The 15,935-nt window shown below is 47.6% G+C and overlaps 1 protein-coding gene across 1 annotated transcript in view; it reads right to left on the bottom strand.

The window, feature by feature from the left end:
* Positions 1-2,977, bottom strand: part of LOC138358463 (splicing regulatory glutamine/lysine-rich protein 1-like) — a 19,882-nt gene extending 16,905 nt beyond the window's left edge. The window contains exon 1 of the mRNA XM_069316454.1: positions 2,842-2,977. Within this exon, the coding sequence (XP_069172555.1) occupies positions 2,842-2,977 (136 nt within the window). The remainder of the gene's footprint in view (positions 1-2,841) is intronic.
* Positions 2,978-15,935: the final 12,958 nt, after the last annotated feature.

The raw sequence follows: 15,935 nt of genomic DNA, 5'->3' as shown, positions 1-15,935 counted from the left end.
CATAATTTTTGCATCATCCCCAAACAGTGAAAGAAACGAGTCTATACCTCTGGGAGATCAATTACATATCAGAAGGAGTATAGGTCCAAGGACTGACCCGTGCGGGACTCCACTGGTGACGTCTCGTGAATCTGAGACCTCACCTCTCACACTGACTCGATGTCTTCTGTTGCTTAGGTATTCCCTTATCAATAGAGTACCTTCCCTTTCACTCCAGCCTGCACCTCCTGCTTTTTCTCTAGCCTCTTGTGTGGTACTGTGTCAGAGGCTTTCTGGCAATCAAAAAATCTGCAGTGTGCCTACCCCTCTCTTTGTTGCCTGGTCATAGTATTTAATTAATCCTGCGAGGCAGGACTTGCCATCCCTGAACCCATGTTGATGCTGTGTTACAAAGTTCTTGCGCTCCAGATATTCCACTAGCTTTTTTCGCACATTCTTCTCCATGGACTTGAATGGTATGCAAGTTAGGGACACAGGCCTTTAGTTCAGTACCTCCTGTCTATCCACCTTCTTGTATATCAGATATACATTAGCCGCTTTCCAGATTCTTGGCAGTTCTCCTGTTGCCAGTGATTTGTTGTACACTATGGAGAGTGGCAGGCACAGTGCTTCTGCTCCTTCCTTTAGTATCCAAAGCGAGATTCCATCTGGGCCTATAGTCTTTGTCACATCCAATTCTCGCAAGAGTTTTCTTACATCCCGGCCACTGGTAATCTCAAACTCTTCTAGTGGTTCCTGGTTAACTATTCCCTCTCTTATCTCTGGAACTTTCCTTTGCTCTAAAGTGAAGACCTGGAATTTCTTATTAAGTTCCTCACACACTTCCTTATCGTTTGTAGTGAATCCGTCTGCACCTACCCTTAATTTCATTACATGTTTCTTTACATTTGTTTTTCTCCTGATGTGGCTGTACAGCAATTTAGGTTGAGTCTTTGCCTTGCTTGCGATGTCATTTTCGTATTGTCTTTCTGCCTCTCTTCTCAACCTGACATATTCATTCCTGGCACTCTGGTATCTTTCTCTGCTCTCTATTATCCTGTTATTTCTTTAGTTTCTCCATGCTCATTTACTTTGCTGCTTAGCTAGCCTACATCTCTTATTAAAGCATGGGTTTCTCATCCTCATTTCATTGTTTTCCTTTTGGACTGGGACAAACTTATTTGCTGCTTCCTTGCACTTGTGCGTGATGTAGTCCATCATGTCTTGGGCCCTCTTTCCCCTGAGCTCTGTTCCCCATGTTATATCTGTTAGGAATTTTCTTATTTCCTCATAGTTTCCCTTTCATAATACCAGCCTTTTGTTTTCAGTACTTTCCTCGAGTTCAATAACCCTTCTTCAATCAGATACTCAAACACTAGTACACTGTGGTCGCTCATTCCTACTGGGGCCTCGAATCCGATTTCCCTTATGTCGGAGTCGTTCAGAGTGACGACTAGGTCGAGTCTAGCTGGTTCATCGTTTCCTCTCATCCTTGTGGGCTCCCTGACATGCTGGCTTAAAAAGTTTTTTGTTGCCATCTCCATTAGTTTGGCTCTCTATGTTTCCTTACCTCCATGTAGTTCCTTGTTCTCCCAGTCTATCCTTCCATGATTCTTCATGATTCTATCCTTCCAAGTCCTCCATAATGAGCACATGGGATCTATTTCTACAGGCAGCAGAGGCTGCCCTCTCAGTTATAGTGTTAACTGCCATGTTATTATTGTTACACTCTTGCCTGGGTCTTCTGTCATTTGGTGAAGGGTTATATATCACCACTACTACTACTTTAGGTCCTCCCATTGTCATGGTGCCTGTTATGTACTCTCTAAATCCCTCGTAGCCTGGGATATCCATCTCCTTGAAACTGCATTCCTTTCTCAATAATTAATAGGGCCACTCCACCTCTTCCCCCCTTTTCTTCCCTCTCTTTCCTTATTACAGTGTAGTCTTGGGGAAACACCGCATTTGTTATGATTCCTGAGAGTTTTGTTTCTGTGAGTCCGATTACATCTGGGTTTACTTCTTGTGCTCTTTCCCTGAGTTCACTTGCCTTGCTTGTGATCCCATCTAGGTTTGAGTAAATCACCCTGAAACTGACTCTCTTCTGTCCTTTCTCAGGTTTTATTGCTTCTCCTGAAGCAGGGAAACAGGGAGGGACCAGAATGGGAGGGCTTATGATGGGGGAACTGGGGAATCTGGGGTGTGTGGGGGCTGGGCGGATCTGGTACAGGGAGGGTGGTGTAGGGGGATGGGCTTGGGGGATGGTTATGGGAGAAAAGAGGGATTGGGGGTTGGGGAAGCGGGGGAGGCTGAGGGGGCGGGTGAGAGGGTGAGGCTTGTGGGGGTGGGTGAGAGAGTGAGGCTATGGGGGAAGATGGGAGGAAGGAGGGCTTGGAGGGGAATGGTTGACTTGGGGGGGGGAGAGAAGAAGGAGGGCTTGGGGGGGGGGGGAGAAGAAGGAGGGCTTAGGGGAGTGGGGGTGAGGGGAGGGCTCAAGAGGGTGGGGGATACTGGTGGGCTTGGGGGAGGGGAGAGTGGAGGGCTTAGGGGTGGGGCAGAAGGGAGATCCTCGGGAGGGGGGAAGTGAGGGGTGGTTGCCATAGGTGGGCACCTTGGGCACCAGGGGTTGGGGCATGTAGGACATCTATTGGGTGGCAGATGGGGGTGGTGCTACTCTCACTATGTCTGTTGTGCTGCTTGTAGAGGGTTCCCCCACTTCCCACTGGGATTGTAGGGCTCGGGGTTGTGGCTCTCTGATTCCTTTCTCTCTCCCTGCGATCCCTCCTCATGGCTGCTGCTCTCATTAGCTCGTCCCTTGTCATATCCCTCTGCATGAATACTTTTTTGAACTTCTGTACATACGTAGTCCGCTCTTCCTTGCTAACAAGTCCTCTTTTGTTCTCTCGCTTGTGAATACCACCTTTATCAGTCGGTCTTTGTCCTTGTTGCACTGTCCGATCCTGAAAACCTTCTCTATATTTTGTTCAGCCCTCTCCATCTTTACCCCCTTTTAATTTAACACTTTCACGTTCTGGGTCTGCGTGCGCCTTACTACCCTTGGTGGGTTTAGGCATTCCATGGGAGCGAGCGGTAATTCTGAAAAGTGTATACTCCTTTCAACTTTGTTACCTCAATTCTCCTCCTAGGTTTTTCAATTTGGTATCATTGTGTTCACAATAGAATTCTCTACAGGAGTAAAGGCATATAAAGTCCAAATGCCCAGTGTACCATCCGCAACAAACAGAGAAAGTGAGAGCGTGTTACATGGGAGTGCACAAGAGCGATAAAATGTGTACACTCTTTTCACTTTGGTCACCTCAATTCTCGTCCTAGGTCTTTCATTTTGGTATCAATGTGTTTGCAATAGAATTCCCAACAGGAATATATATATATAATGTCAAAAACAGCGGCGCGCTCCACCCGCCGACATGATGAAAGTTACCAGAAAGAGAGCACTGCGCCACCCCTAGGCGCCTCTCATTACAAAAGAAAGCGCGGTCATACCGAAACGTGTATACTCTTTTCAACATTTTTATCTCAATTCTCATATTAGGTTGTTCAATTTGATATCAATGTGTTTGCAATAGAATTCTCTATAGGTCTAAATGCATATAAAGCCCAAAAGCACGGCGAGAAAGTTAGAGCGTGTTACCCATGAGCTCACAGGAGTAATAAAATGTGTACACTCTCTTCACTTTGGACATCTCAATTCTCATCCTAGGTCTTTGATTTTGGGATTATTGTATTCGTAATAGAATTCCCTACAGGAGTATATGCAAATATAATGTCCAAAACCCCAGCATACCACCCACAGCAAACAGAGATTTTGACGGAGCGTTACAGCAGTGAGCGCTAATAAAGAGTAATAAAATGAATATACTCTTTTCAACTTTGTTATGGCAATTCTGGTCCTAGGTCTTTCATTTTGGTATCAATGTATTCGCAACGAAATTCCCTACAGGTGTATATGCATATAATGTCCAAACCCGCGGCGCGCCCTTCTGGAAGCCGCCTCCAATTTGCCACCACCATCGACGCAATACTGCGTCGTTACCGGACTACCCTCTAGTAAACGAACGATGCAATGCTGAGTCTTTACTGAGCTAAAGTGTTCGGAACTCATTAACCTCATTTTTGTCCTTGTCTCTTCTCTCCACTGGACTCGTCCCTGTTTGTTCCTTAATGCCTACTATTACGCCTACTTAATGCCTATTATTATGTGTGTGTGTGTGTGTATTCACCTAGTTGTCTTTGCAGGGGTTGAGCTTTGCTCTTTTGGCCTGCCTCTCAACTGTCAATCAACTGTTTACTAACTACTTTTTTTTCCCACACCACAAACACACGCACATCCCAGGAAGCAGCCCATGACAGCTGACTAACTCCCTGGTACCTGTTTACTGCTAGGTAACAGGGGCATTCAGGGTGAAAGAAACTTTGCCCATTTTTTACTGCCTGGGCGGGAATCGAATCCGCGCCACAGAATTACGAGTCCTGCTCGCTATCCACTAGGCTACCAGGCCACCCAGTTGCCTGGTAGCTAGGTGGCCTGTGTACTCACTTAATTGTGCTTGCGGGGGTTGAGCTCTGGCTCTTTGGTCCCGCCTCTCAACAGTCAATCAACAGGTGTACAGGTTCCTGAGCCTATTGGGCTCTATCATATCTACACTTGATAGTGTGTATGGAGTCAGCCTCCACCACATCACTTCCTAATGCATTCCATTTGTCAACCACTCTGGCACTAAAAAAATTCTCTCTAATATCTCTGTGGCTCATTTGGGCACTCAGTTTTCACCTATGTCCCCTTGTGCGTGTGCCCCTTGTGTTAAATAGCCTGTCTTTATGTACCCTATTAATTCCCTTCAGAATCTTGAATGTGGTGATCATGTCCCCCCTAACTCTTCTGTCTTCCAGCGAAGTGAGGTTTAATGCCTGCAGTCTCTTCTCGTAGCTCATACTTCTCAGCTCGGGTACTAGTCTGGTGGCAAACCTTTGAACCTTTTCCAGTTTAGTCTTATCCTTGACTAGATATGGACTCCATGCTGGGGCGGCATACTCCAGGATTGACCTGGCATATGTGGTATACAAAGTTCTGGATGATTCTGTACACAAGTTTCTTAATGCCGTTCGTATGTTCGCTAGCCTGGCATATACCGCTGATGTTATCCTCTTGATATGTGCTGCAGGAGACAGGTCTGGCGAAATATCAACCCCCAAGTCTTTTTCTTTCTCTGACTCCTGAAGAATTTCCTCTCCTAGATAATACCTTGTATCTGGCCTCCTGCTTCCTACACCTATCTTCGTTACATTACATTTGGTTGGGTTAAACTCTAACAACCGTTTGTTCGACCATTCCATCAGCTTGTCTAGGTCTTCTTGAAGCCTCAAACAATCCTCTTCTGTCTTAATCCTACTCATAATTTTGGCATCGTCCGCAAACATTGAGAGAAATGAATCTATACCCTCCGGGAGATCATTTATATATATCAGAAAGAAGATTGGACCGATTACAGAGCCCTGTGGGACTCCACTGATGACTTCACGCCAATCAGAGGTCTCCCCCCCCTCACCGTAACTCTCTGCTTCCTATTGCTTAGGTACTCCCTTATCCACTGGAGCACCTTACCAGCTACACCTGTCTGTCTCTCCAGCTTATGTACCAGACTCTTAAGCAGTACTGCGTCAAAGGCTTTCCGGCAATCCAAGAAAATGCAGTCCGCCCAGCCTTCTCTTTCTTGCTTAATCTTTGTCACCTGGTCGTAGAATGTTATTAAGCCAGTCAGGCAAGATTTACCCTCCCTGAACCCATGTTGGTGATTTGTCAAGAAGTCCCTTCTCTCCAGATGTGTTACCAGGTTTTTTCTCACGATCTTCTCCATCACCTTGCATGGTATACAAGTCAAGGACACTGGCCTGTAGTTCAGTGCCTCTTGCTTGTCGCCCTTTTTGTATATTGGGACCACATTCGCTGTCTTCCATATTTCTGGTAGGTCTCCCGTCTCCAGTGACTTACTATACACTATGGAGAGTGGCAAGCAAAGTGACTCTACACACTCTTTCAGTACCCATTCCGTCTGAGATTCCGTCTGGACCAACAGCCTTTTTAACATCCAGATCCAGCAGGTGTCTCTTGACCTCCTCTCTCGTAATTTCGAGCTCTTCCAGGGCCGCCTGGTTTACCTCCCTTTCTCCTAGCACAGTGACCTCACCTTGTTCTATTGTGAAGACCTCCTGGAACCTCTTGTTGAGTTCTTCACACACCTGTTTGTCGTTCTCTGTATACCTGTCCTCGCCTGGTCTAAGTTTCAATACCTGTTCTTTCACTGTTGTTTTCCTTCTGATGTGACTGTGGAGTAGCTTTGGTTCGGTCTTGGCTTTATTTGCTATATCATTTTCAAAACATTTCTCTGCTTCTCTTCTCACCCTGACGTACTCATTCCTGGTTCTCTGGTATCTCTCTCTCTGCTTTCTGGTGTTCTGTTATTCCTGAAGTTCCTCCACGCCCTTTTGTTCAGTTTCTTCGCATCCATACATGCCCTATTATACCATGGATTCTTCTGTTCTTTCTCGGTTTTTTCCCTTTGAGCCGGAATGAACCTGTTTACTACCTCCTGACACTTTTGGGTAACATAGTCCATCATACCTTGTACAGACGTATCTCTGAAGTCTGTGTCCCAAGTTATTTCCCTTAGGAAACTTCTCATCTGTTCTTTATTCCCCTTTCGGTATGCCAGCATTTTGATTCCTAGTTCTTTTTGGGGGGAGATAGTTCCTAACTCTACCAGGTACTCAAAGTTCAGTACACTGTGATCACTCATTCCCAAGGGCGCTTCCATCCATTAACTTCCCTTATATCCCACTCATTTAGGGTAAATATCAAATCAAGCATTGCTGGTTCATCTTCTCCTCTCATTGTTGTTGGTTCCTTGACGTGCTGCCTTAGAAAGTTTCTTGTTGCCACGTCCAGCAGCTTAGCTCTCCATGTTTCTGGTCCTCCATGCGGGTCTCTGTTCTCCCAATCTATCTTCCCATGGTTGAAGTCTCCCATAATTAGTAGTCCAGATCCATTCCTGCTAGCAACAGAAGCTGCTGTTTCTATTATGTTAATGGTGGCCATGTTGTTTCTATCATTTTCCTGTCTGGGTCTTCTGTTATTTGGTGGTGGATTATGTATGACTACGACTGTAATTTTTTTCCCTCCAGTTGTTATGGTACCTGCTATGTAGTCACTGAAACCTTCACAGCCCTGAATAACCATCTCCTCAAAATCCCAGCCTTTTCTTACCAGCAGAGCTACACCACCACCACCTCTGCCTTCCCTCTCTCTCCTCATAACATAATAGTCCTGTGGGAACACTGCATTTGTTATCGTTTTCGTTAGCTTTGTTTCTGTGAGGGCTATTATGTCTGGATTTTCCTCTAGTACTCGTTCTCCAAGCTCATTTGCTTTATTTGTAATTCCATCTATGTTAGTGTACATTGCTTTGAGGCTCACTTTCTTCTATCCCTTCTCAAATCGCCTCCTTGGTGAGTGTTCTGCTGGTGGGGGAAGCTGTTCCATGGGTGTGAGGACCTGTGAGGTGGATAACAGGGTCTCAGAGGATACTAGGATGAGGGGCGGGGATCCAGTGAAGGGGAGGGACAGGGAGGTTATTGGGTGAAAGGGGAGGGAGGACAGGAAGGAGAGGCGGGGAGGGGGGACCCGGCAGGAGGAGGGGAGGGGGGACCCGGCAGGAGGAGGGGAGGGGTAGAAGGGTGGGGATTGGGTGTGGGGGGAAGGGAGATTTAGCTGAACATTTGAGTGGGGGCAGGGAGAGTTTGGGGTAGGGGGGTTTACTATGCAGAGGAGGGTGGCGGGGTTGTCCTCCCCGCTGGTGTTACTGGGTAGCTGGTTGTGAGTTCCCCCCTCGCCTCTGGGGGTATTGTGTTGGGAGCTTTGACTTCCTGGATTTCCCCCCTCGCCCTGCGCCTCTTCCTTGCTTCTGCCGCCACGGCTCTCTCCTCCCTCGTCATGTCTCTCTGGAGGAATACATTTTTGAATTCTCCCACATTTTTCAAGGAGCTCTTCCTTGATAGAATCTTCTCCTGTGTGCTCTCGTTTGCAAACACTATCTTTATCACTCGGTCTCGGTCTTTGTTGTACCATCCTAGTCTGAAAACCTTCTCAGTGCTATTCTCAGCCCCTTCCAAGTCTAGTGCCTTCAGTATTTCATTCACTGCTGCTTTGTCCTTGTCATTCCACTCTGTCCTATTGGAACCTTCCTGCTCTTTAATACCCACAGCAACTGATCTTTTCCTTTCCAGCAGTTGGCTAGTGGAGCATGCCGCTTCCTGTGAGGTGGCTGCTCTCATAGCCACCTCCATCACTACAGACATTACTTCAGAGTTATTTTTGTTTTAGCATTTCTGCAAATGTTGCTTTTATTGTGGCATTCTCTTCCAAAATACTATTACCACCTTCTCCCTGGACACACACTACGTACGTAAGTGTGTGTCCAGGGAGTACGGTACGTACTTGGTGAACTCCAAGTACCAAACTCCGTACTTACATACAGAGTTGGTACGTAAGTGTGTGTGTGTACTCACCTAATTGTACTCACCTAAATGTGCTTGCGGGGGTTGAGCTTTGGCTCTTTGGTCCCGCCTCTCAACTGTCAATCAACTGGTGTACAGATTCCTGAGCCTACTGGGCTCTATCATATCTACATTTGAAACTGTGTATGGAGTCAGCCTCTACCACATCACTTCCTAGTGCATTCCATTTATTAACTACTCTGACACTGAAAAAATTCTTTCTAACGTCTCTGTGGCTCATCTGGGTACTAAGTTTCCACCTGTGTCCCCTTGTTCGTGTCCCACCCGTGCTGAAGAGTTTGTCTTTGTCCACCCCTGTCAATTCCCCTGAGAATTTTGTAGATGGTTATCATGTATCCCCTTACTCTTCTGTTTTCCAGGGATGTGAGGTTCAGCTCCTTTAGCCTTTCGTCGTAGCTCAATCCTCTCAGTTCCGGGACGAGCCTGGTGGCATACCGCTGAATCTTCTCTAACTTTGTCTTGTGTTTAACTAGGTATGGACTCCAGGCTAGAGCTGCATACTCCAGAATTGGTCTTACATAAGTGGTATACAGTGTTCTGAAAGATTCCTTACACAAGTTTCTGAAGGCAGTTCTTATGTTGGCCAGTCTAGCATATGCCGCTGATGATATTCTTTTGATGTGGGCCTCTGGGGACAGGTTCGGTGTGATATCAACCCCCAGATCCTTCTCTCTATTTGACTCTTGCAGGATTTCCCCTCCCAGATGATACCTTGTGTTCAGCCTCCTGCTCCCTTCGCCTAATTTCATCACCTTACACTTTCCCGAGTTGAACTTTAGCAGCCATTTTCTAGACCATTCCTCCAGTTTATCCAGGTCATTCTGTAGTCTCTGTCTATCTTCATTCGTCTTGATTCTTCTCATAATTTTTGCATCATCAGCAAACATCGAGAGGAATGAGTCTATACCCTCTGGAAGATCGTTCACATATATTAGAAACAGGATGGGTCCAAGTACTGAGCCCTGTGGGACTCCGCTGGTGACATCTCGCCACTCAGATGTCTCCCCCCTCACCGTTACTCGCTTTTGTTGCTTAAGTACTTCCTTATCCACTGGAGCACCTTCCCTTTTACTCTTGCCTGTTGCTTCAACTTTTTTAACAGCCTTTTATGGGGTACTGTGTCAAAGGCTTTTTGGCAATCCAGGAAAATGCAGTCGGCCCACCCTTCTCTTTCCTGCCTAATTTTCGTTGCCTGGTCATAAAATTCTATTAAACCTGTGAGGCACGATTTACCATCTCTGAACCCATGTTGGTGGTGCGTTACTGTTACGGACCCGGATTCAGCGTCCGAGCCTGGAGCAGTGACAAACACGCCATCTGTGGGTCAGCTCCCGAAACCCCCGCCAAACGAACGACGACACCTAGTGAGGACAGCGTGTACTGGCCTCGAGGACCAGTTTCCAGTCTGGTTCAGCGCTCAACACCGCCGCTCCTGACCTCTGGTGAGGTGGTGCTCCGACGACAGCGCCATCTATGGAGTGGATATGTCGGGCGTTTGTATCTGAGCCTGTGAGTGTGGTGTATTAGTGTCCCGGTTATTAATGACGTGTCTGCTTACAGAGCCGACCTGGGACCACTGTGTTGAAGGTGGAGTCAGTCTACCCGAGGCAGCCAGTCTCCATACAGTGAAGTTTGCTGCAGCTGTTGTGACGTCGTCCCCCCGGAAGAACACTGTGGTGTGTTAAGCCTGCCAGTGGAGTGGCAGTGGAAGGATTTACCCGGGACCGACGGTTGGAGACGATAATCCACTGGGGTATTGAGGACAGGAGGGTGATTGGTGATATCACACGAGACTCCTGTCTAGGGCGTACCCCTTTTATCGTTCGTGGAGTGGCCGTACCAGCCTTGTTGGCTCAGTACCTGCCAGCAGACCTGCTGGACGTGTGGTTGACGGCCTCCACGACGGTGCCCCCAGTGGACCTGTGTTGTGGCTGACCTGTGGCCAGGGTAGACTCGGCGTTCTCAGAGGACACGTCTTAAGGCCACGAAGAGAGCACCAAGGAATCGGCACCGAAAGTGGTGTGGCACCAGAGTCTTCAGCAGAAGACTACAGTGAATAATCCCCTTGCATAGTGTTAATACCCCTCCCCCTTGTGTACGTTTTATTTCTATATATTTAAATGGTGATGGTGTTAATTATAATATTAAGTTCTTAACTATCTTTCCATACTCCCTTTTAAGTTACTTGCGTCACGGATCTCATCCCTTGATAGCCACTACTGGCTTGGGAACGGATACCTATATCTTCCTCTAACAACATCAGAGTAAGAACCCCGTTGCGTCCCGAGAGGGCCGTAACATAATTGGCATCCCCAGCGGGATCCGTCCCCTTGTTAAGTATGTTTGACAGGGGTGGTGAAGTGGCGTAATCCCTGTATATAATTCCCCCTGTGTGACGATTGCGACGTTATACGTCCTGTGCGGTGCTCAGAGTGACTAAGTGCGATATTGTGCAGTGCGGTGCTCGCTGTGATTAAGCGATTAAGTGCAATATTGACTAGTGCGGTGCTCAGTGATTTAGTGTAATATTGTAGAGCGAAGTGTTCGCTTGGACTCAGTGCAATATTGGGTAGTGCGGTGCCCGAAGTGATTACGTGCAATATTGGCAAGTGCAGTGTTTAAAATAAAGTGCAATATTGGCGTAGAACAGTGCTCGGTGCGTTAAGTGCTAACGTGTAAGCGGTGTGTTAAGTGCTAGTTGAGTGTTCCATCTGTGACAATGGCAGAAAAGGCTACCATCGATGATCTAGACGATGTTCAGGCTTTTCTGAACAGAGTGGACTGTCTTGCCAGATTAAAGTATCTGAGCAAACCGGAACTTGTACTAGTGAGCGCCTACCTGGAGATCAAGATCCGTGCCAGTGATTCCCGTGTGGAAATCTTGTCCAAGGTTCACCGGCACCTGAAGGCAGAAGAGAAACAGGAAGGAGAGACTCCTAGTACAAGGGAAGGTGAGGAAATAGCTTCCACAGAAAAGGAAGATAAGGGCAGCGACGTTGATAGTGATGCAGGTGAGCTTAATATCAGCTTCCTAACAGTCAAAATGCGCGCCCTAGAGATCAATCGTGAAATAGAATGGAAGAAATTAGAGATGGAACGAGACTTAAAAGAAAAAGAATTGGCGATGAGGCGTTTAGAATTAGAAAGAGAAGAAAGAAGAGAAGAACGAGAAAGAGAAGAGAGACGAGAGAGAGAAGAACGAGAAAGAGAAGAGAGAAGAGAGAGAGAAGAACGAGAAAGAGAGAGAGAAGAACGAGAAAGAGAGAGAGAAGAAAGACAGAGACAACATGAACTAGAAGTATTAAGATTAGGCGCTGGACAGAGACAAACTGGAGTAAGCGGTTTCGATCCGGTAAGAAATATCAAAATGGTCCCCAAATTCAATGAGAGGGAAGTCTCGAAGTTCTTTGCAGCCTTCGAGAAAGTCGCTGCCTCTTTGGAGTGGCCAAGGGAGAATTGGGCCATCATGATACAGTCAGTCTTGACTGGGAAGGCCCAAATTGCCTACTCTACGTTATCCCTTGACGACTCCGGCGATTACGATATGGTGAAGAAAGTGGTGCTCATGGCGTACCAATTGGTACCTGAGGCATATAGGCAAAAGTTCAGAAACCTGAAGAAGACCTCAGAGCACACTTTCACCGAATTCGCCACCATCAAGGAGCGACTTTTCCAAGAATGGTGTGCCTCTCGGAAGGTGGAGACCAAGGAAGACCTCGAGCAGCTGATTCTGCTCGAGGACTTCAAGGATTGTTTGTCTGGTGACCTGAAGACGTACCTAGAGGAACAGCAGGTAGAGACCTTGAGTGCAGCAGCCACCATGGCTGAAGAGTACATCCTGACTCATAGGCCATCTGCTAAGTACGTCCCGAGGAATTACCAGCGCCGGTTTGACAGACCTCACGACGAAGAAGAAGAAAGACCCGTCACACGAAGCGCTAAGAAGACGCCCCCAAGTAGCCCCCGAAGAACAAGTCCTAGTAGTCCGAAACACCTTAGTCCAAGGAGGAATATGGTGTGCTGGACTTGTGGGCAGAAAGGGCACATAGCTGCTAGGTGCCGAGGTAGAAGAGGTGGCAGCGCACGAAGGGAGGTGATGTTGGTGAGCTGTGTTACATCACCAGTAGGAAACCAGTCTACGACGACGCAGGAAGGACCAAGTTTGTTGGCCCCTCACTCTTCAACCGGGTATGTAACGAGTGATCATACTGGTAGATCAATTGTAGTGCTCAGAGATAGTGGAGCAGCCCAGTCCCTGATCGTGAAGAGCTCGTTACCCGAGGGAGTAAGTGTGGATGGGAGACCAGAGGTGATCCTGGTTGGGTTTCCTAGGACGCAGTACATCGCCCCCTTAGTGCCAGTACATCTTGATTCGCCTTATTTCAGCGGCACATGTGAGTTGGCAGTAGTCGATACCCTCCCTGTGGCTGGGATTGACGTGGTACTAGCCAACGACTTGGTGACAGATTGGAGCATCAATCTTCCCAAGGTTGCGGACGAGTCTACCGGAACAGCACGGTCTGAGGTAACAGGCAATGGTAATGTCCAGGTAAAGACAGACCCGGATGTAAATATGTTTAATTTGTCCTCTCGCCTACAGATTGAGAACGATCTAGCAGTGTCTCCTGATTCTCTCGACAAGGAACATGAGGTTACGATGGCAGAAGTACCTGAGCTAGAAGAGAGGCCTTGTGTGCAGACACCCACGGATACCAACGAGTCTGGAGCGAAGGCGGATGTGTGCTTGCGGTATGGCAAGTTACAGCGTGTAGTGAACCAGCCAGAGATTCCCCAGACGTCAGAGGTAGGTGCGGTGTGTTCAAAAGGTCTAGTGCCCTCTTTGGTCCAAGCCAGGCTAGTGGATGGTGCCGGCTATGGACATGACAAGCTCAGGAAACTTATCCCTCAATTGGCCTCATGTTTCTTAGCGATATTTTGTTTTATTCTCCTATGTATTCTATGTGTTCTCAGTAAGGATCAGTGGACGACCCGAAGGATGATGGCTCCCGTGAAGATCGAGAAGAGGTCCCAGGGATTGGAAATTTGTACTGCAGGTGTTACAGTTGAAGAAGGGACCTGGAAGCTGATGGTTGATACAGGAGGTACGACAAATGATGATATGAGTGACTGTTTCCGACAGGTTGACACCCCCCGCGTGATAGCTGAGCCTCAATGCAGCGTTATACGGAACGTTGGTCGACCTGACGGTGGCAGAGTGAATGCCATCTGCGGCGTACAAGCAGCCCTGTTGGGACTAGGTGTGGATCTAGTAGGGTATGCTGTAAGTATTGACTTACCCACTGTCGCGATCACTCTGAATTATCAGACCTCTGTATTCCAGGTTCCTGTCTCCCTGAAGGACCATCGGACCGGTACCAGAAATGCCGTCTGTGGACAGCCATCATCGGTGCCACGACATAAGGAAGTGTCGAGTCACCCCAGATCGTGTCTACACGGATCCTTACTAGAGAGGTGTGAGCTGATGCCCCTGCTTGACATCGCAGTGGAGACGTGGAAGAGGTGGAAGATTACGTCAGGCAGGTCATCGTCTGCCATTTTCAAGCTCCCTTTGTGCCAGGGTTTCTCAGTAGAAAAGTTCTGTGGACAAGACAGCCTCATCACTCCAGTTCATAGTATAAGTAAGTCCATTTGAAGTTGTGTCGCCCTGCTAATTTGGTTTGTGTTTTTTATAGAACCCCAAACCAAATTCTTTTTGGTGGGGAGGTGTTACGGACCCGGATTCAGCGTCCGAGCCTGGAGCAGTGACAAACACGCCATCTGTGGGTCAGCTCCCGAAACCCCCGCCAAACGAACGACGACACCTAGTGAGGACAGCGTGTACTGGCCTCGAGGACCAGTTTCCAGTCTGGTTCAGCGCTCAACACCGCCGCTCCTGACCTCTGGTGAGGTGGTGCTCCGACGACAGCGCCATCTATGGAGTGGATATGTCGGGCGTTTGTATCTGAGCCTGTGAGTGTGGTGTATTAGTGTCCCGGTTATTAATGACGTGTCTGCTTACAGAGCCGACCTGGGACCACTGTGTTGAAGGTGGAGTCAGTCTACCCGAGGCAGCCAGTCTCCATACAGTGAAGTTTGCTGCAGCTGTTGTGACGTCGTCCCCCCGGAAGAACACTGTGGTGTGTTAAGCCTGCCAGTGGAGTGGCAGTGGAAGGATTTACCCGGGACCGACGGTTGGAGACGATAATCCACTGGGGTATTGAGGACAGGAGGGTGATTGGTGATATCACACGAGACTCCTGTCTAGGGCGTACCCCTTTTATCGTTCGTGGAGTGGCCGTACCAGCCTTGTTGGCTCAGTACCTGCCAGCAGACCTGCTGGACGTGTGGTTGACGGCCTCCACGACGGTGCCCCCAGTGGACCTGTGTTGTGGCTGACCTGTGGCCAGGGTAGACTCGGCGTTCTCAGAGGACACGTCTTAAGGCCACGAAGAGAGCACCAAGGAATCGGCACCGAAAGTGGTGTGGCACCAGAGTCTTCAGCAGAAGACTACAGTGAATAATCCCCTTGCATAGTGTTAATACCCCTCCCCCTTGTGTACGTTTTATTTCTATATATTTAAATGGTGATAGTGTTAATTATAATATTAAGTTCTTAACTATCTTTCCATACTCCCTTTTAAGTTACTTGCGTCACGGATCTCATCCCTTGATAGCCACTACTGGCTTGGGAACGGATACCTATATCTTCCTCTAACAACATCAGAGCAAGAACCCCGTTGCGTCCCGAGAGGGCCGTAACAGTTACAAAGTTATTTCCCTCCAGATGTGTGTGTGTGTGTGTGTACTCACCTATTTGTGCTTGCAGGATCGAGCATTGACTCTTGGATCCCGCCTTTCCAGCAATCGGTTGTTTACAGCAATGACTCCTGTCCTTGTGTGTGTGTGTGTGTGTGTGTGTATGGGTGTGTGTGTGCGTGTGTGTGTGTGTGTATGTGTTTAGTGTGTTTTTGTTTGTGTTTGATGTGTGTGCATGTGTATTTGGTGTGTGCATATGTTTCGTGTGTTTGATATGTTTGTGTACGTATTTCATGTTCATGTGTGTGTATAGTGTGTGTGTGTGTGTGTTTGGAATGTTTTTGTGTGTTTGTTTATGTTATTTTTTTTGTTAGTTTTTTGTGTGTTTGTGTTTGGTGCATTTGTGTGTTTGTATGTGTTTATGTATGTGTGTTTGGTGTGTTTGTGTATGTGTGTTTGGTATTCTTTGGGGTGAGTTTGGTATGTTTGTGTGTGGAGTGAGTTTTTGATGTGTTTGGGTGTTTGTCTGTGTTTAAGTGTGTGGTTTACTTGTATATGTGGTGAGTGCTTGTTTTGTGTGTGTTTGGTATTTGTTCATGTGCTTGAAG

Source organism: Procambarus clarkii, chromosome 83, assembly GCF_040958095.1.
Source record: "Procambarus clarkii isolate CNS0578487 chromosome 83, FALCON_Pclarkii_2.0, whole genome shotgun sequence".
Classification (NCBI taxonomy): Eukaryota; Metazoa; Arthropoda; class Malacostraca; order Decapoda; family Cambaridae; genus Procambarus; species Procambarus clarkii.
Note: the sequence above shows the minus strand (reverse complement) of the source record. Positions and strands in the feature narration are given on the sequence as shown.